The 20240-nt window shown below is 52.4% G+C and overlaps 1 protein-coding gene across 1 annotated transcript in view; it reads right to left on the bottom strand.

Annotated features, from left to right (window-relative positions):
- The window catches only part of Cux2 (cut like homeobox 2), a 190329-nt gene that overhangs the window by 43068 nt on the left and 127021 nt on the right, over nucleotides 1-20240 (bottom strand). Inside the window, exon 3 of the mRNA XM_032887241.1 lies at nucleotides 19800-19847. Coding sequence (XP_032743132.1) covers nucleotides 19800-19847 — 48 coding nt within the window. The remainder of the gene's footprint in view (nucleotides 1-19799; nucleotides 19848-20240) is intronic.

Below are 20240 nucleotides of genomic sequence, written 5' to 3'. Positions count from 1 at the left end.
AAAAAAAAAAGACAGCATATCTCACCGCTGTTTTAAAAAACGGAGCTACACTGTGAAGTGACAATGTGTCGTTGCGTTTTACCATTTAACAACGTGGTTGCCAGAAAGTGTCAGGTTCAGTCTGTGATCGTTAGGTTTCTATCTGACAGAGAGGGTCTGCAGAGGCCTTTCGGAACAGGAGTTACAGAAGCGGAGAGAAATTCCAGGTCAGTGTCGGACCAGGACTTAAAAGGCCACTGAGTATAGCAGTCTCTCGTCAATGTTCTGAGAACAGATCCTGGTCTCCGACCTTCCACGGTGACAATTTTTTATTATTCATTCAACCGACGTTTCCCCAAGAGTCCTGTTGTATGCCGGGTAGTGAGGACTAAGAACAGCCATAAACCAGTGGGACTTATAACTCAAGCCTCTCTGTGATTTGTAACAGGCACTAAATGTTTAGAAGGAAAAGCATTGGTGGGCGGCGAGGCCAGGAGGGGGCGGGGTTGGGAGGGGCGGGGCTGGCCGGGGCGGGGCTGGCAGGGGTGGGCGTGGGTGAAAGCTGCCTCAGTTCAGTAGTGGGTGGTGGAACTTGGCGAGTCCCCATCTTTCCCTGAGAAGGGCACGGGAGCCACAGCAGGGTGGCAGTGCTTGGAAGTGTTGGGGAGCAGTGAATTTGGGAGTGTCCCCAAGGGGATGACAATAAAATGTGGAGACAAACCACACACTCCTGTCTGTGAACATCTGTCTTCAAAGACATGTCACCAAAGCAAGTGGCCAAGTTACCTCTGCCATTGTCTAACTGTGTGGGCGAGCAAATTGGGACCCTTTGTCCCTGGAGAGCCAAGAGCCCTAGGCAAGGGGGCAGTCATTTTGACCCTTTGGATATTGCTGTCTCCCCAGGGTCCTGGGGCTTCGCATGACCAGAGGCCTGTATTTTGTGGCTAATGGTAGCCAAGAGAAGCAACACCATTGCTCCATTCTGAGATGGAGAATATATATATAAACGTCAGACCCTCTCGTTCTCATATCCAGGCTGAGCACGGTCTTGGCTGGGGTTTGCAGAAGGGTGGTGAAAATGTTCTTATAACTCATAAAAGAGGGACAGGGGACAAGGGCTGGCCGAGTCCTTTGCAGCTACCCTAGCCTCACCCGTGGTACCCCGTGCTCTCCTGTCAAGGTGCCCACACCAGTATGTACTGGTGCCTTAATGACCATCTTTGTATAATGCCCCCGAGAGCTGAGCTGTCCAACACACTCCCTACATTCACCCACCATTGGCCACTTAATGGTGGCCATTCCAGCACTGGTAGGATAGCTCAGTGGCTAGAGGCACTCGCCATGAAGTCTGCTGTCCCAGGTTGGACTTCCTGACCCCACATGGTAGAAGGAAAGAATGGACTCCTGCCAGATGTCCCGTGATCTCTACATGCACCCTGTGGAACAGGTGTGTCTCCCTCACATACAAATAAATACATGTTAAAAAAAAACAAACAAACCACTATGGCCATTCAACACTTGGATGAGTGGTAGGAAAGAGAGAGTTTCTAACTCTTTTTTTTTTTTTTTTTTTTTTTATATGAGTACACTGTAGCTTCAGATGCATCAGAAGAGGGCATCAGATCCCATAACAGATGGTTGTGAGCCACCATGTGGTTGCTGGGAATTGAACTCTGGACTTCTGGAAGAGTAGTCAGTGCTCTTAACCCCTGAGCCATCTCTCCAGCCCGAGTTTCTAACTCTTAGTAGAGAAAAGGAAATGAAAAAGTTATTTTATATCTACTGCTTGTTGACACCACATTACTGAGGACGGATTAGGTGAAATCAAAGCTATTATTAAAGTTAAATCCATCCGTTTCTTATTTTTAAAAATGTAATATAGCTTCTAGAAAAATCCAAACATACAGCTTGCCCCCAACTGGAGTGTCAATCCAATCCAGAAAGGGTTGGCAGACTACAGGCTGCAGGTCAAATCTGGCCCTTCATTTGTTTCTGTAAATAAAGTTTTATTAGCACACAGCCGGGACCATTCTTTCATGCACTGACTGTTCACGTAGCTTTCAGATTTCTAGGACTGAGCAGCACAGCAGGGGCAGACCCTGCCATAGGCACACCCATGGCTATGCCTGGTCACAAAGAAGGGCAGGAGTAAAGTGTCCAGACTGAGCTTGTGACAGCAGTCCTCTGGAGGCCACATGGGCGACATGGAGTTAGCCATGGCCAGTCACACGCCCTGCAGAAGCTCACAGCTTGGCGATTATGTAACCTGCTGTACAGGAACCTGACAGGATCCCCGCAGTCAGCGAGCGAGGGAGGCAGCAGTTAAATCAGGGGGAAAAGAGACCCGTTACCACATGGCCTCTCTGGCTCTTGCCACTGGCTGGGGTTTATAACCGGGCATATTTGGGCTCCTCTAGCCTTGGCTTCCACGCCTGGGTTTTACATGAGCGCTGGGGGTTTGAACTCCCCATGATTGTATAGCAAACACTCTCTCTCTAACCACTGAGCCGTCCTCCCCGGCCCGTGAGACCCCTCCCAGCTCAGGCACATTAATTCTAATCACCCAGGCGGACTCTACGCATCCCTTTCTGCATACCTTCTGCCACATGTCACCGTCACCTGATGCAAAGCCTGAGGGGGACATCCGCTGGGGCAGGAGGAACCATGGGAAATTTTATTACCATATTTGTTATTGGCCCCAGGTTTAAAAGTAAAGCAGAGGACCATGTTCTCAAACGTTGGCGCTAAGAACACTTTTCAAGCGACGCCGTGTGGCCCCCCAATTTGTTTGTGTCAGGCTCGGGGTGGGGGCTCTGCAAGGTGCAGGTGTACCCCCCATATGTAGCTCAGTGACTAGGCTACGATTACTTTTAGCTCCGGTGTAATTACCGATTGCTCCAATCGGAAACTCCTGAATTCCTAATTAAACAGCTCAGGCTGGACTTCTCATCGGACTCCCTCAGTCCTGCTCGTCCCCACCACCACCACCATTTTTGCCCCCTCCCAATTCCGAGGTAGGAAAAAAAAAAAATAACCCCGGCCTCCATAGAAGACTGCATTTAAATTGACTGTCACTCAAAACAAAGGCGAACCGCTCATTTGTAATGCAGCAGCCACCTGAGCGCTGCCTGTTTCCCCCCCAAGCCTCCGAGCATCGGAGCACGAAGATCATTTTTTCTATTGTTAAAATTGTATAAGCCGGGCCTTTTTTTAGCAGCGAAATACACGATTTCACTCCTCGGCTGAGGGCTGCCGGCATAAAAGGGACAGGAGGCTTCCTTTAGTATCTTACAAATAAATTTTGCTTTGAGGGTAGAAAGAAGGAAAGAAAGAAGGAAGGAAGGAAGGAGAAAGAAGGGAAAAAAGAAACCAGCTCTGGGCTGGAAGAAGGCAGGAATTCCTCAGGGCTGTGTCTAGAGAGGAGGGTGTGGCAGAGAAAGAACTGGCAGTCCTTGTCAAGGGTGCTGAGCAGACCTGTGGTCCTGTCTGAGTGTCCTTGGCTGGGTGAAGGTGACTCTGTGCTGACTGGCACGTGGCCTGCTGGCCTTGCAACAGCTAAAGTGGCCACACGAGTGTGACCTTGCTCCTGCACCCATGGTGCACCTTCCGTGACCTTACCCCAGAAGGGTGAATTCACAAAAGGGTTGGAGACAGCCCTGGGTAAGAGCTGGTTCCTGTGTCCAGAGAGGCTGAGACAGTGGCTTTAAGCCACACAGGAGGGCTAACGAAGGCTGTAGGAGACTATGGATGAAGAGCTAGCTGTGTGGCTGGGTACAAGGGCTGGAATTTGGCCTCCTAGCAACCTAAGTGGGTGATGGTGGCTTCCGTGTTGGATGGGACAGTTAGCTTCCACCGTGTGTTCTTCAGAAGATTGCGATAGGTTTTTCTGGTGTCATGGACCTAGCAAAACCCACAGTGCCACACAGTGCCACGTAGCAGGGGCCTCATCCGTGTGGCAAAGGCAGGCGGGCTGTGGGGATGTATGGAAACTTTGAAGCCCTGGTTCGCGAACTGTCTTTCAACCCCAAACTACTCTGAAAAACACCAAACAAAACCCTGGAAGACCATGTCTCAGGACTTCACCATGCGCTTGAAGTTTTGCTAAGCCCTCCTTGTCACATGAACCTCCTCAACCTGGACCAAAGTCCTGTGAGGTCACTGTCATATTTCCCATGTTAACAACAGTGAGAACCAGGGTTCAGAGAGGCAGAGTGAGCAGTGATAAAACACACGGAAGCAGCAGAAGGGGGACTCGAACCAGCGCCCCAGAACCCATGCTCTTGCTGTACACTCTGATGTGAAGCTATCATCTCTATCTTCCCAAGGCCAGGCCCTGCGCTGTGGACGCTGCACATGTGCAGCCTTGGGTCATGTGGCACGTGACAGCTGAGAAAGGCCGCGAAGTGTGGGCTGGAGGCGCCCCGCGAGCCTATTTTCTTGGATACTCCAGTGTTTAAAAAATATTGGAGCTGTCAGAATCCATCAAGCCAGACACTCCGGATTTGCACATTTGACTGTGGTATGTAAATGACACCCCAGAAAGGACTGGAACATGCAAATATGTGCATCTAGAGGGATCCAGGATTTTAAAACCAGAAGAGTGCCAAACCGCCAGCTTCCCCGGGGAGTCGGAGGATCTGGCCACCCTGGAGCCATCTGTTCAGACTGGCCAAGGTCTCAAGTGCCCCCACCCCAGGCCTGGTGCTCAGGTCCATATCCCCACACTCTCCTTGAGGTCACTGTTCCTGTAGACCCCACGTCCCCAAAGGCACAGCTAGGTGACAAAGGGCTGGATCCCAGGGACAACCGTAGCCTTGTTTTGCTGGATGTTTCACACATCTACCCAGTTGCCTCCCCAAGCCACAGCAAGCCCTCTACCACCTCATTCCTGATCCAGGAAAGCCAGGCCCTGTATACCCATCCCTCTGGGCACCCAGATAACTCCATGCAAGCCACGTCCTGATGAGGTGGAGGGGTGACTAGCTCTGAGGAGAGGGCGCCAGGAGGAAGGCCAGGAGAAAATACAGGACATTCACAAAGCTGGTGCTTGGATTCGAGGAAGGGCCCTGTGGGCTTTAGAATCGGGTCTGAGCTACTGAGATCTGAACTCCAGTCGCCGGCGGTGTGGTCTCTATGTAGTCTCTCCATACTGTTAGCTATCTCCACCGTGAGGTGCGGCTGGTGGTTTGTGGAGCTCCTCAAGGTGAGGCAGCGCCAGAGCCTGGTCAGCCTCTGTGAAGTGCATGCCAGGGGGTGGACAGCTGAGAAAAATCAGTGACTGTCTCCGATCTGCCTGTACTTCAGTTCCCCGATTGGAGCACAGGGACACCAAGCCTCGGTGGACATGTCTGACACTAGCAGTTAAAAGTCAGGTTTTGGGGTTGGGGATTTAGCTCAGTGGTAGAGCGCTTGCCTAGGAAGCGCAAGGCCCTGGGTTCGGTCCCCAGCTCTGAAAAAAAGAACCAAAAAAAAAAAAAAGTCAGGTTTTATTTGCCGTTTCTCCTCTTGTGGTGCTGGAAGCATAACCCAGAGCCTCTGTGCATGACAGAGAAACGGTCACCTCCAGTGGCCTGTCACGTGTCATACGGCACTGTTAACTATAAGATAGCATTGGCCAAGGCTTAGGTAGTACTTAGAATTTTTGGCCAAGGGACTGACTACAAGGGCGAATGAGAGGTCGGTATCTGAGGGGTGGAAATTACTAGAACCTGGAGACAAAGTTGAGGACTCAGCATCAGAGATGGCAAGAACCCCCGGCCTGCTCTGACCCTTGGGCTGTCCTCTGGTGGATTCTATATCACGTCTGCCTGTCTGTGCTAGCTTAGTGACCTCACGTTCTCATGCACAGCGGCCCCGCCCTGGGAAGTCGGCGATGGGGGTGCTCCAGGTAGTGCTCCCACCTCTCAAGGCCACTGTGGCACATTTTCCAAAATGCCAGTCCAGAAGAGCGAAGTTAAAGGAACACGTGTGCCCTTTAAGGAATGGCGGCCACGCAAATGTCATCAAAGTGCTGTCCTTCCCGGGCTTTTAAATATAGCGGTGGCCTTTGGGAAGTCTCTTCTGCGTGGCTGGGGAAGTCCTCAGGGAACCTTAGCTGGAGGGGACAAAGGAAGCGCCCAGATCTAGCCAGAGTAATACTTTAAGAACTTTGGCCTATATTGTGGTCTCTGTTGCAAGCCTCTGAGCCCCGCTCTTATCCTGCAAAAATGGTGGCGACCATATTCAAAGGAGGCTGAGTTCTAATAAAGCTTTATTTATAAGGACAGGCAGAGAGCTTGGAATCCAGCCCCGAGTCTGCCCCACCTCCATCCAGAAGGTTCTCAGCTGCTTTGCTCCTATAATTACCTATTTGCTGTTGTGCCTTAGGGCAGTCACTGGGCTGCTGACAGACTTGGTTGGGCGTGCTGGGGCACACGTGCAACCCCAGGACTTAGGGAGTGGAGGCAGGAGGATCAGGAGTTCAACGCTAGCCTGGGCTACCTGAGACCCTGTAGCAAAACAAAGGAACAAAAGAATAGCCCTCTATCTGGTTTGGACTAATGGGGCGAGGAACAGGCAGAGGGTGCCCCAGCAGCAGAGTGAGCCTCAAAAAATATCAGGCCACAAGGCCACTGGTTCGCACATCTGGGGACAGTGTTTTGCTCAGCGCTCGGAACAGCATCTGGCTTGTCGGAGAAGGCCCATAAATATTTGCCTAAATGATGAATGATGATGTCTGTGCCCAGCCAGAGAAGGAAGCACATGAAGGGGAGACACAGTCTCCTCGCTGGTGGCCCAAGAGCAGGATGTCCCTTCCTGGTAGCCCTGATGGGACAGCTTCAGACACAGAGGTCCCCTCTTCACTCTTCAAGGAGTACGGTGCTGAGACCAATACCATGCACTACAGTGCAAGACCGAGTCCAACACACAGGGACGTGTCAGAGCAACAGAGGGAGCATCTGGGGGTTAGCCAGCAATGGGACCTTGGCTCAGAGAAGCCGGGAGACAGGGCAAGTGTGAGGAGGCCGCATCCAGTCTCCAGTGCCATGTTCTTTGGAAATGAACTAGCAGTCATTGGCATGCCACTCCTCAAAGAGATCCTGTATGTGCACATGTGTGCATGTGTGTGAGTCCAGCTTACACAGGCCAGAAGAACACGTCAGATCCCCTGGAGCTGGAGTTACAGGCTGTTGTGAGCCTCCTGATGTAGATGCTGGGAACGGAACCCAGGCCCTCTTGCAAGAGCTCAGCGGAGCCATCTCTCCAGGCTCTGGTTGGCCTTGAACTCCCATTGATTCTTCTGGTGTTAGCCTCTCATGTGCTGGAACCAACTCTTGACGGTTCACCAACGTGGCAGCTTCCAACTTTTCCCTTGAGGTAACCTTGGCTACCATGTTTGTATTCTGTAGCTGGTTGGATCAGAATTCTCAGTTGAGGCAAACCTGGTCCATCCAGAAGTACCTGGGAGCTGGGGAAGTTGGCCCGGAATGAGCATGAGGTTGACCTTGTCTTGTCCCAGGCAAGAAGATGCCCATTTTGGTTCCAGGAGGTTGCATTTACTCTGTCCTGCTCTCTGGGAGCCCACCTCCGATTTCTCATCTCTCAGGAGCCGGGGGTTCAAATCCCAGCTACACCAGCAGCTGTGGGCCCAGTACCAGATCATCCCGGCCAACCTTCGTCTGTAAAATGGGCAGCACAGAACCAACCACCAAGAAACCAAACAGCAATGGGGGCATCTAGCAAATGCTGGAGAATTTGTAATGGTCTCGGTGCGCATGCTCACCCTGAGATCTTTGTTTCCCGTGCTAAGGCTGGACTTTGGCTGTGGCCACTACTGATACCTCCCACCCCAGGCTTCAGAGCGGATATGGGGTTTGTTTCCCATCCACTGAGGCCAGGGTTGGAACTAGGGTGGAGGCAGAACATGGGTGGAAAGGTTGTCCCTGATCCACCCAGCCCCTGTCACTGCCAAGAGCAGAGACAGAGAAGACGGAGGTTGACAAGGTTGGGAAGAGAAGATAGGAAAAGAAGTCCCCAAGACGAATGGCCACTTTCGCTTGGTTTCAGTGCTGTCCCTGGGATGAGGCGGGGAAGACTCCTAGGGCTGGGATGAGGGAAGGGTCTGGCTCACCCTGGCCTCTCCCCAGCGCCATTAATTTCTTTTTGTTTCCTGCTGCGGTACCAGCTCAAGGTGAGCGCCTGCGCTGCGCTGGGGCTCCGAGAACTGATAGATTGCGTTCCTTTGCTGGGTCCGTTTCATGCTTGGTGACTCCGAAGTAAAGCAATTATCACCGTGGAATGCATAATGGCCTAATTAATAACTAATGTCAGCTCGGGCTCTGAGCCATGATTATACCTTAGTATGCCAACCCCCCCCCCCGCTCCTTTTAAACATTCAGAGAGAAAAATATTATTATAATTGACTGGTTATACTGTTAAAGTGTCCTTGCTCGGCGGACAGGGTATGAAGTGGGAAACATACGAGGCCCGGAAGAAGGAGAAGGGCTGTGTCACCAGTTGGCTTGTGTGACCCTGCCTTACGTCTGGGGAATCTCAGTGCCTGGAAAAGGAGCCATTATTCCATACGTGCGTGCGCATGTATGCATGTGCGTGTGTAACCTACGGCTCTTCTGTTCTATATTGTATCCCTCGAGACCTGGCACATAGTAAGTGCTCAATAAATCATGGTCAGAGGCCAGGGGTGCCCATTAGAAGCAGCTGTGTGGCGTTGGGCGGGTCACGAGCCACCTGTGCTCATCTCCCACTTGTACTGTAAAATGCTGACAATGACAGTTCCCCAGCTCACACGCAGGTCACGGGGAATAATGAATTGGGAACCGCAGAGCACCCAGAGTGCTGTCTGGGACAGAAGCACCAAGAACTTTGCTTGCCAATCTTATCACATGTCAATCAATACTCCCTTCATTAGCGCCTCTCCAGCTCCTGCTGAGTGAGGACTGTGGGGGACCAGGAGTCAGCGGAGTCTAGAGGGGTGTGTGTGTGTGTGTGTGTGTGTGTATAGCTACATGAAAGGGTCCATCAAAGGAATGGGTAGTCTTAGCGGTTCCCCATAGGAGTGACTTGTGACCAGGACTCTTGGGGAGACACAGGTGTCAGGGATCCCTGGTGAGATGCCTCAGCTGTTTCTGGCTGTTGCTGAGGGAGATGCTATGGGTGATTACTGGGGACACTCTAACCAGGCTGCCAGACACCCTCTCAGGCAGAGGCCAGCCTGTGACCACACTTACAGTGTCCAGTCTGAGAGCTTTGCATGTGGTGGGCAAATTGCCCAACAACGGGGGGCAATGCAGGCGGAACATGTGCAACGGTCCTGAGGCAGGGAACGGTGGGCGATCAAGGAAGTCTTTGAGAAAAGGAATGGGAGGGCACAAAGAGGGCAGGCAGGGTGGGTGCTACAAAGTCTCAAAAGGATGCTTAAGCATCTAAATTCCATCCTAGGAGTTGCTGGAAGCTGTCAGAGGGTTGTAATGGTGTGTGTGTGTATGCGCATGTGCGTGCATGCCTGCATGTATGCGGTACTGTACACTATCAGCCCTGAGGAGAGGCAGAGGGGCTGGTCCTGAGGTTCTCAGGAACAGGGAGCGAAGGATGAGTCGTCTGTGGTCCAAGCCAGACAGCCAGAAAATCTCACACCAAGCCCTTTGGGTGGATCCTTGCAGGACATGTGGACATTTACTTAAACAGCTCGGGGAAGGAGGAAGCATCTTGTGGGAAAGGAACAGAGTGTGTAAAGGCTTAGAAGCCTGGAGCCACCACCCCTCTCTGTCCTGGGTGGTCTTGGATGCTGGGGAAGGCTTTTAAAGCACATATTAATCGAGACAAGGTCTCATGGTCCAAGCTGGCTTTGAACCTATTATGTAGCTGAGGATGACCTTGAACTGACTCTTCTGCCTCTGTCTCCCAAGTACTGGGGTGACAGGCCTGTGCCACTGTGCCCAGTGTAGGTACTCCTTACTGAACTTCTGTAATCATGAAAGAGAAGAATCACAAAATTCAAAGTGAGTGGACATCTTGGGACCCCAGAGAGGAGGGGCAGGAAGAGCCTTTCCTTCCCTTGACTCATAATGACCCAAGGTCTTTCTGTGTAGCACAGGCCGGCCAAACTAGTGATCGTCCTTCCCCAGCATCCTGAGTATTGAGATGGCCTGTGTGTCACCATGCTAGCTGGGCCCTTCCCAACTAGGCACTACGGGCTGTGGCCTGCAGTTGGGAGACCTCTCTGAGCTCCCAGAACCAGACACGGGGTCATGCAGAGCCGTCTGCACAGGCAGACTTGGGTAAACTGAGGCGTGACAGGGTGCTCAGCCTACCTCTCACTGCCTAGTCCTCACGGCTCATTCTGGAGGCACAACAGTAACTGGCCATGGCATCATTGATTGGCTCTAGCCCAGGGGTCCACAGGGTCAGCAGCCCCTGGAGGGGCTCAGCACTGTCCCTTCATCTCCGCCCCACATGTAAGATGCAGCTTGTAAGTCTGCATTCAGGCCTCCGCCGCGCTGCCGGATGTGTCTAGGCCTCATCTCCCATCCCACGTCACAAGCTGCTCAGCCAGAGACAAATCTCGCTTCAGTTTTCGTGTGAGCACCCGTGTACAGACCACCTCAGTCCTTACCACAAACCCACATACCAATTGCCAGTGCGCTGACAAGGATGCAGAGGCTCAGAAATGACCTGTCTGAGGTCATCTGACTGGTAGCCAAATTTGGGCTCAAAACCTGAATTGCTGAAGCCAAGACCAAGGTCACTGGTTATTCCATCAAATCCCACCTCCACAAATCCCTTGTTAGGACCTCACCTCCTCCATGAAGCCCTCCCTGACTGCCTGCCCAAACACCAACCAGCCCTTCCTTGGGGCAGTGCACATGGCAGGATTCTAGCATTTGTTTGAATTGGTCTAGGTGAACCCTGGGGACTACCAATGGGGGCTTGGCCTCTCTGCTGGACATGGATTTTTCTCACAGCCCAGCACAGAACAGAACCTCTGTGTCCAGCTGCCCCCTACTGCATTACCACTTCCCGACCCTGGTGGGTTCCCTGTCACTGAGACATATTCTAGGGCACAGACTTTTCCTTAGCAGTAGGGAGGCTCTCTGTCCCTCAGGGACTACCACACAGCAGTGAGGCCCCAGTGGCTTTCCTCCCTCAGGGACAGAAGTAACACAGTGGCTTTGGTCTCTCTCATACCCACAAAGCAGCTGAGAATAGGTGACACCAGGGTGACAGGTGACACCAGGGTGACAGGTGACACTGGTCACCAAGGGGCTCTGTGGCACACAGCTGAACCCAGCATCACATGTACACAAAACTGCTGTTGCAGGAGCCACTGCTATGACCAACACTGCAGACCTAGGTTCGAGTCCTGACTCCTCCCCCACTCTCAGCCTCTCTGTTTTAGTCTCTCTACACCTCAGTGTCTTATCTGTAGAAGGAACTGCATGGCCCCTATCAGTGGACTCTCTAGAATGTTCCACAACTTCCCAAATATCAGAGAACCACGTCTAGGTAGGGCACACATGGGTCATGTAAGCCCCGCCCCTCACTGTCTCCATGTCTCAGTCCCAGGTCTCAGGGCTGGGTCTCTGCTCTGTTCTAGGAGTTGGGACTTGGCTCTGTCTCTGCTGGCTTTGGGTGTCATGGGGGGAACCAGAATCCCGAGTCTTACTTGTTCCTGCACCTGCAACAATGCCTGGTGCACAGCAAGCGCCTGGGAATATCTGCCCCACAGATGAATGAATGAATGAGTGAGTGAATGAATGAATGAAGTCCTGAGCCCAAAGAATCTTTCCTCCTTTTCTCAGGTTATCTGTCACGATGGGGGCTTAGCCTCCCTGTTGGACATTGGGAAATTTGAGAGGGACCTGTTTAGTTTTTCCCTACCCAACCTTGGCCACAGAAACCTAAGTGCGTGTTAGTGGTGGCTTTGTGGGCAGTGTCTACCTGCCTCCCAAGAGGCCACAGTGCCACAGAAGAAGGAAGGGTGACTTCAGGGACTGAGAAGATGACTCAGGCAGTGAAGTAGCTCCCTTGTAGGCATAGGGACCTGAGTTTAATGTCAGGAACCCACATCTAAAAACAAAACAAACAAACAAACAAACAAACAAAAAAAACGGGCAGCACACAGTCAGAATCCCAATGTTGGGGCGACTGAGGCAGGCATCTCCCAGCTCTCAGCTCCTCACCGGCAGACTAGCTTCGCCTAATTGGCAAGCCCCGGATCCCAGTGAGGCTCCCCACATACATGTTCACACGTGTGCACCTACGTGCTCACACACACGCACCTACACACATATGCACTGTAGCTGGCTACTCACCTGGTATACAGCCAGCGCCAAATCACTCTTTGCTGAATGAGGTCTGATAGAGTAGTGAACAGAAGGGGTCCCCTTACAGTGGAAAGGTATTGAGAGCCACCATGGGCAACAGGGAAAGGTGGGGGAGCCCCATCTTGGGAGTCCATGGTGACGCTGGCTCTGAGTCTAAAACACTCTGCTTTAGAGACGTTAGGGAAGCTATGTAGAATCCAGTGGGTGACAGGCTGAACAACCAGGTCCCAAACAACATTATTTGGCTGAATCTTCCCCACCTCCCTGAGGGGCAGATGCTGTGTGCGTTTCCCCATTCTACAGATGGGGAAACTGAGACTCATTTAGAAACATGGGCGAAAGCAGGGCCACCAAAAGAACTCAGGTCTGTATGACGCAGCATTTGCACCCACTCTCCTCTTTCCCGGGCACCAGGCTTGGGAGGAATCTGACCTCTCACGTGTACCTCCAGCACTTAGCTCAGTGCCTGGCACACAGAAGGCCTTTGATAATCCTCAACTGAGCCATTGAGTGTGTGACTGTGTGCTGGGCTGCACAACCTTTGCTGGAATAGGTGGTCTGTGTTTCTAGTAGTTTCCACAGCACACCCACCCCAGTCTGACCCGGAGGCAGCTCAATGGACACATACCCGGTAGCCTCATCTGCCCAGCGCCAGGCTCTCCCGGCCCCAGAGCTCAGTCTATTAAAAGCCTTGTAAATTTTCATACATGAGCATCTGGGCAGCGGGGTAGACTAATTGCTCTTAAATGTGCGGGATTGTTCCTGCCACCCAGCCAACGAAGCCATCGCTCTCCCGGGCTGGGCCCAGCCCATCCCTTTGCTGGATAGAAAGGCTTACAACATACACACAAGGCCAGAAAGCAATTCGTGTCAGAAAACGATCAATAACATAAAAATAAAGCAGGCGCACGCCAGTTAAAGGGAACGCCATGTAAATATGGGCTTCACGTCCGTGATTCCAAGATTAAAAAAAAAAACACACACACACACAATCAATACCCTTCTTTAGATGATGTTATTTCTAATGAGAAGGACCCGGAATGGCTGCTTAATGCGGGGACAGAAGCATTAATAATTTATTTGATAAGGCAGAGAGTGTGAATCAAAGAGGAAAGCTGCGGGTTCTTAATTTGGTTGTAACTCAGCATCACAGCCCAAGGATGCTTTGGTGGGTTAATTGCAAATTCACACGGACAGGCGGGTTCCAGGGAGCCTCACACCCCAGCTGGCAGGACAGCTAGGGGGACAGGCTAGTGACACCATGGGGGTGGGGGTGGGCTTGAGAGCAGGGAGGTCATGGCCGCTGCTTGTACCTGACTCGCGCTGAAGGAGACATCTAAGTACACTATTGAGTACTTCGTTCTCACACAACCCCACTCAAAATCTCACTTCTGCGTATGTTACAGTCTCCCCAGCCTGGCCTTCTCAGCACCTCTTGGCTCCCCTGTATGGGGAGGCATGCAAATGGACGATGTATAGGAAATGCAGTTCCCAGACTCAATGTTAGGGGTAGAGAGCTGTGTGGCCCTGGGCAAGAGCTTCGCCCTGTCTGAGCGAGTTAAGACCTACAGAAGGGTGGAGTCTAGGCTGTGCCTCGCTTGCAGTATTGAGCCGTAAGGCCTTACTGGTCCCAGTCTGAGCTGGGCCTTATAGGCCAAGGCTGAGCCTCAGTGAGCTCACCTGGGAAATGGGTGAGTGGCGCCTCCCACACAGGACTTGTGCCAGCTGCCTCTGTTCTCTACTCCTCTCGTATTAGTATCGGCTTACTGAGCTCCCCGTGAGCCTAACCAGGTAGCCACCATGAGGATCTTCATTTAAAGCAGAGGCCAGTGGGGACGGACACTTGCCACCAAGCCTGAGTCCAATCTCTAGGACCCAGAGGGCGGAAGGAAAGAAATGACCCCTTCAAACCAACCCTTGATTTGCACACATGTGCTGTAATGCACACACACACACACACACACACACACACACACACACACACACGAACATGCATGCACGTGTATATATACACATACATATCAAATACATATAAGTAAAGACAATCTTTTGATGGGGAGGGACAGACCCAGATAAGTTAAGTGACTCGCTTAAGGTCACACAGCCAAGAAAAGCCACACTGGGATAAAACTCCGTGCCAGTCAGCTGCACAGCATAGGCTTGTCCTGACACTTGTCCTCCCAGGAGGGGGGTAGGGAGTGGGGAGTGGGGAGGTCCCAATGAGCAAGGACCAGATTTGCCTGGCCTTGTCTGTTCATTGGGACTGTATGTGGGGGAAGGGGATGGTCAAACCCCTGCTGGGAGAGCCACAGAGAGGAAGAGAATGAAACAGAGATGGTGGAAGAAAAGAAAGAGGCCTGGGATTAAGTCTCCAGGGAAAGAGGACCAGTTAGAAAGCAGGGAATGAGCAGGGGCCACAGGCAGGTGACAGTCACAGGCAGGTGACAGTTACAGGTAGGTGATAGGGCAGGCAAGGGCCAGCAGCTCCCATTGACTCTGCTTTGAAGTCAGGTGAATGGTTCCCACAGAGTCTGCTTAAAATGTGAGATGGAGCTGGTCCCGCCTCTGTTCCAAAGCTTCCCCCCCACCCACCCCCTTCAGTGATGGCCCACACTGAGGCAGCCCCAAGGCTGGAGCACTCCGACACCCCATTCTCATAAGAGATATAAAGCCACGTGCCTTGCTGGCCAAGCATCCAGTGACTGCCCTGTTCCTGGGGTGGTTGGATTTGACTTGTGGGAGACACTGGACACAGGGAAGTACTCTCAGGGGGAAGGAACAGAGAATGCTAATTCCCTGAGGTAGGAGGAGCCAGGCCAGGCCTGACAGAGGGCAGAGGGGACCTGGTCAGACAGTCAAGTGCCCCGAGACCTTGAATTTTGGCTCGATGGCGTTCTCCATTTAATACCGGGTAGGGAAGCCTGTGCAGTCACCTGGGACCCAACGTTCAGATCCCCACTGCTATTTCCCTACCTCAGTTCCAGACTTGGACCCTTGATACATATCAGTTAGCGCCTCACCTCTCCAAGCCTCAGTTTCCCCACTAGGGCTAACCACAGACCCTCCGAAATTGGGACAATTGTAACAAACTAACAGTCAAAGTTGCCACGGTTATGAGGAAGACAGCGCCCACCCACCTCTGTGCCATGCCTGGCTCTGTGTCAAGTGGCAACCAGTGAGCGCTCTCGGCCACAGCGAGCCCGCTGGAAGGTATACTCTGAGGGTCTTGGCTTGTTCACACTGACTCTGTAACCTGCTGGCCTCGGCAGCCACCACAGACACAGCAGAGGAAGGGGCATCCCAGTCCCTTGCCACCGGCAAGTGGGGGCACCAAGGTAGACAGACTGTTGTCTGCTTGGACAAAGTCTACAGAGAAGATTCTAGAAGGCCACGGAAGACGATACATCACGACGCATTACACCTACAACCAGGGGGTGCCCAAAATGTACGTGGCCGGCTGCCACCACCCATCTTTCCGACGACTGAGAGAGTGACTCAGCCAAGGTTGGACATGTCTGTTACGTCATATGCAAGGCTGAGCGCTACCATGGTGGCCACCTGGTCAGACGGCAAGAGCCAGGTGTCCCCTCTCCCCAACAATCCACCCTATGCCCCAGGATGGCTATCAGGCCTGTTCCCCTCTCCCTTAGCCACTCAGGTCTCAGAGCTGCTCACCAACCCACGAGAAGACACACAAAGGGTAAGTTCCTGAGTTCCCAACAGCAGATGCCCCTTGCCTGGGACTCAGAGGGCAGTGGAATCCCTGTGTCTACCACAACCACCGGCCACCATCCTCTGGAGCCCTGAGGAGAAATCTGTGGTCCCATGCACAGAGAGACTTGTAGACTTGGCTATGGTGACAAGAATCATCTTTGTCAAGGGAGCTGGGTGGGGATGAGCAGGGAGAAGGGAGGAGAGGGGAGGCTCGCTGCAAATGTGGGGTCTCCTTTTGTCCTTGGAGTAACCACGATCCTAAGCCACCCCTTAGCACGATTACTCACAGTTCAGTGGCACACCTGGGCTGTTCTCGATGTTTCTTAGGTCACACGTAGTGGCACTGGGCCTGCAGCCAACCGAGTTCAGCCATCGATTCCTGGCCTTGCTTCTCGGGGTAGCACTGTGACCTGTTTCTCCCGGTAGGGAGTGCGCTGGCCAGCAGGATATATTAGGAAGTGGAACTACCAGGCAAGCTAAGGGCCACCATATCACTGGCCCCATATCACCGTCACTTTGGGCTCTTGTGACAGCAGACCCAGGCTTGAAAGACAGACAGAGTCATGGCTACATGGGGCACTCAAGGACCCATGCAGACAGATGAGGTCAGTATGGACGGAATTTCATGGCCATCACAGGACCATTGAGTCTGGCAACAAGGGTTCAGGGAGAACACACCAGGTCCCCCTCGGGGCAACTTCTCCACAGAAGAGCTTGGTGCTCAGGACTTTCCCAAGGCTAGGGACCACCAGCTCTCAGCTCTCTCCAGCCTCATAGGAGCCTGACACAAAGAGAGTACCATCCAATAAATGGGAGGGTGCTCTGTCTTTCCCAGAAAGTTTTAGAGTATGTTGTGAAAATGCCTGCTGTCTCTATTCCGAGATGGGCAGAGGTTACCAGTGGCCCTCCCAAGGCTGACATCAGACTGCTTTTGACACTCTGAGAGTATCTACAGTATGTTTGAGAAAGCATGTGTGTGTGTGGGGGAGGTGGTATCAGGAACCCTTTTGCTTCCATACCCAGTAGTGACGTCACCTGCAGGCAACAGGGACCCCTGTACATCTGTTGCCATGGCAATGGCCATACGTTCCCAGCATCCGTTTGGTTCAGCTCCCACCTTTACCTGAGAGCAGTTACATCACCGTTTAAATAAAAGGCAGGCCCTTCCTGCCCCGCTCCTCTTTTTTTTCTTTTCTCTCTCCCCACTTCTGTCTCCCTTGTCCTCAATAAACCTCTCCCACATGGAACTGTATTGGCCTGGGGTGGTCTATACAAACTCGAGTCGTGATTCTATCACAATGTGTGTGTGTGTGTGTGTGTGTGTGTGTGTGTGTGTGTGTGTGTGTGTGTGTATGTGTATGTGTATGTGTGCGCGTGTGCATGCACTCATGCATATAGAGTCAGAGAGAAACTTTGAATGTCAGGGTCTCTCATTGGCCTAGAACTTGCCAAGCAGGCCAGACTGGCTGGCCAGTGACCCCAGAAATCTCTATCTACCTCTTCAACTCATTGATCTCTATCAGTCAACTCATTGATGCCCGAACTGCTGTGTTCCTGTTAGGCTCAAGTGACTGTCCCCGCTCCAGGCCAGCCAGAAGGGCTTCCACCATCCCACAGGTCACCCTGCGAAGTGGAATCTGGGGACGGGAGACCCGCTAGTGTGGTCCCGAGGTCTACGGGGCAGGCTGACGCACACACTGCTTGGAAGCGTCGCACCTCAGATTTAGCAAAAACAAAACTTTTAATTTAGATGTTTGCATCTCTCTGTCTCCAAGCAAAAATAACTCTAAGATAATGACTGTAATAAATGAAGGTAATTAATTGTGGTTTGTTCCTTTACTGTCTAGTCAGCTTAATTTTACCTTTTCAACTAATAATGAGAAAATAATTTTTGCGCGTGGAGGGTTAATGACATGTAACTGCGAGAGCCGCTAATTGCATGTTGCAATCCATCCATCAGCGGCCCCATCTGCGTGGCTTGATTATGTTTGCTAAATTATTGCTTTGAATTATCTTTCATAAAAGCAACTTTTATAATTAGCAGGGCCTTCGGGGTGGTTCCCTTTCTCCGTGCAAGGATGTGCAAACTTCGGCCATTTCAAGCTGGGTTCTAGAAGCCACCTTCCCTGGCTAGCTTTTGTTTTTCCTGGGGTGGGGGGATGGGAGGGCCTTAACTGTCCTCTGAGGAATGGAGGAAGCCTTGATCTGTGTCAGGGAGAGTCTTCTCCCTTCCCACAAGAAAGAAAAAAGTGATGCGAGGTGGCGGGGAGGGGTCGGGGGGAGACCCCAACTGTGCACACCAAGGCTGCTGGACAGGAAGGCGAGAAAGAAACTGATGAAGATGCTTGTGAAAGTCACCTGTGTGTGGTTCGGTGGCTGCTTTCCTCCCCACGGGGGTGAGGAGGGACCTGCAGCCGTGGTGGCTCAGTGCGGCGATCATAAGGAAGGCAGGAGAACACAGTGAAGTCCTGAGGGTCGCGGCCGGAGAGGTGGTATGGGAAGCCAGTTCTCTGCTCGGTGAACTCCAATTAAGACTTCTCTCCTTCCTTGTCCTTAGGGACATCAACTGTGCACCAGGCTGTGGCTGTGGCTACCCAGGAGGAGAGCTGAGGTCCAGAGGGGTCGAAGAACCTCCCCAGGGCCACGCAGCTGAAGGAATGAAGCTGAAATTCCAAGTCCGCCATCCATGAGGCTGTGCCTCGGGTCTTCTGATCACCGAGGGCTTGGAAAAGTATTTCTTCCACAGAGAAGGGGAGAGATCGTTTCTCCACGCAGCCTAGGAGGGCCTCTACCTTCCCTTGTGCTGGGAATACATCTTAGCTATCCAAGGCTTTGAACACCCAAGGCGGCGTTCTGAATACTTCCTTCACATTCACCTTGCTTCTCCCTCCGCCTCAGTCTTACGGCAGAGAGAAAGTCATCACCAATTTGGCAGATGAGGACACAGGAGGCACGAAGAGGTCACGCAAACGCACCTAAGGTCACACAGCCAGTAACCTCAACTACTGGTTCCCGTGACAGCCTGAGAGAGTCAGATGGGCACATCCATGCCTTTCCTTCATTCTCTTTCTCTATGCATATCCAAAACAGCGCAGAAGGACCACAGGTCTCTTTAATCCCAGGGTACAGCGAGGGAAACGGAGGTTCCCGCCATTAGAGAAGCCACGCCCTTGCGAAGCCACGCCCGCACGAAGCCACGCCCACACCCTGTATCCGGAAGCGGCACTATGTATGTATGCGGTTCTAAGAGTGAGATGGCTGTGAAGTATGGGGAAGGAAAAGGAGCCCTCTCCTCTACCTCAGGGCTGCCAGGGGAGGGGCTTCTGGGTCTACCTGAGATGGAAGGGAGCCCTTGTCTATAGGGGCATTAGAGTTGCTCCCCTCCTCAGCCCAGCGTGACTGTAGCATCTTCTCTGCCAGGGGAAGGCCCATTATCAAAACCACAGAGAAGATGGTAGGACATTCCGCTGTCATGGGGTGGATGGGAGGGTGGGGGCAGCCACTGTCACGTGGCCTTGTAGCAAAGGCCATGAAGCCTGCTTCACTCGGAGAGTGGTGGGAGTCAGACGTGCTAGGCAGGCTGGACGCCCCTGGGACTTGGTGGGGCTAACGTTGACTGACTGGGACAGCATGTGTGTGGGGGTGTCACCTACTGCAGACCTCAGATTTCAACTGATGGGGGGGTGGGGGGGAGAGCCTGGGAGGTGAGCCACAGCCTGCGGGGAAGGAAGCCCAGGATACATCATCCCCCTTCTCCCCAGGTGCAGTGCTATTGTTTCTTACCTCAGCTTGGAAGCTTTTCAGCACCGGGGCTACCATCGCTCTGATTCCCTGAAAGAGATGGCAGAGGGTCTACCACAGAGCGAGTGTCCTGAGCCCACCCCCGACCTTTCACACACACACACAGGCACGCATGCACACAGACACACAAGGTTCTGTTCTTGTAAAACTTCTTGGAGCTTTTAAAGCCACAGCATTCTGGAGAGGGAGGCAAGGGAAGGAATTTCCTAAAGGCACACCTGTTTTCTTTTTGGTGGTACTAGGGATGGAACCAAGCATACGGTGCTCCACCACTGAGCCTTCAAGGTGCCGTGCCCTTGATTTTTCTTAAAAAAAGATTTATTTATTTTATGTATGTGGGCACACTGTCTTCAGACACACCAGAAGAGGGCATTGGATTCCATTATAGATGGTTGTGAGATACCATGTGGTTGCTGGGAATTG

This window comes from Rattus rattus, chromosome 16 (genome assembly GCF_011064425.1).
Source record: "Rattus rattus isolate New Zealand chromosome 16, Rrattus_CSIRO_v1, whole genome shotgun sequence".
NCBI classification, from domain to species: Eukaryota; Metazoa; Chordata; class Mammalia; order Rodentia; family Muridae; genus Rattus; species Rattus rattus.
This window is presented reverse-complemented; position numbering and strand designations above follow the sequence as displayed.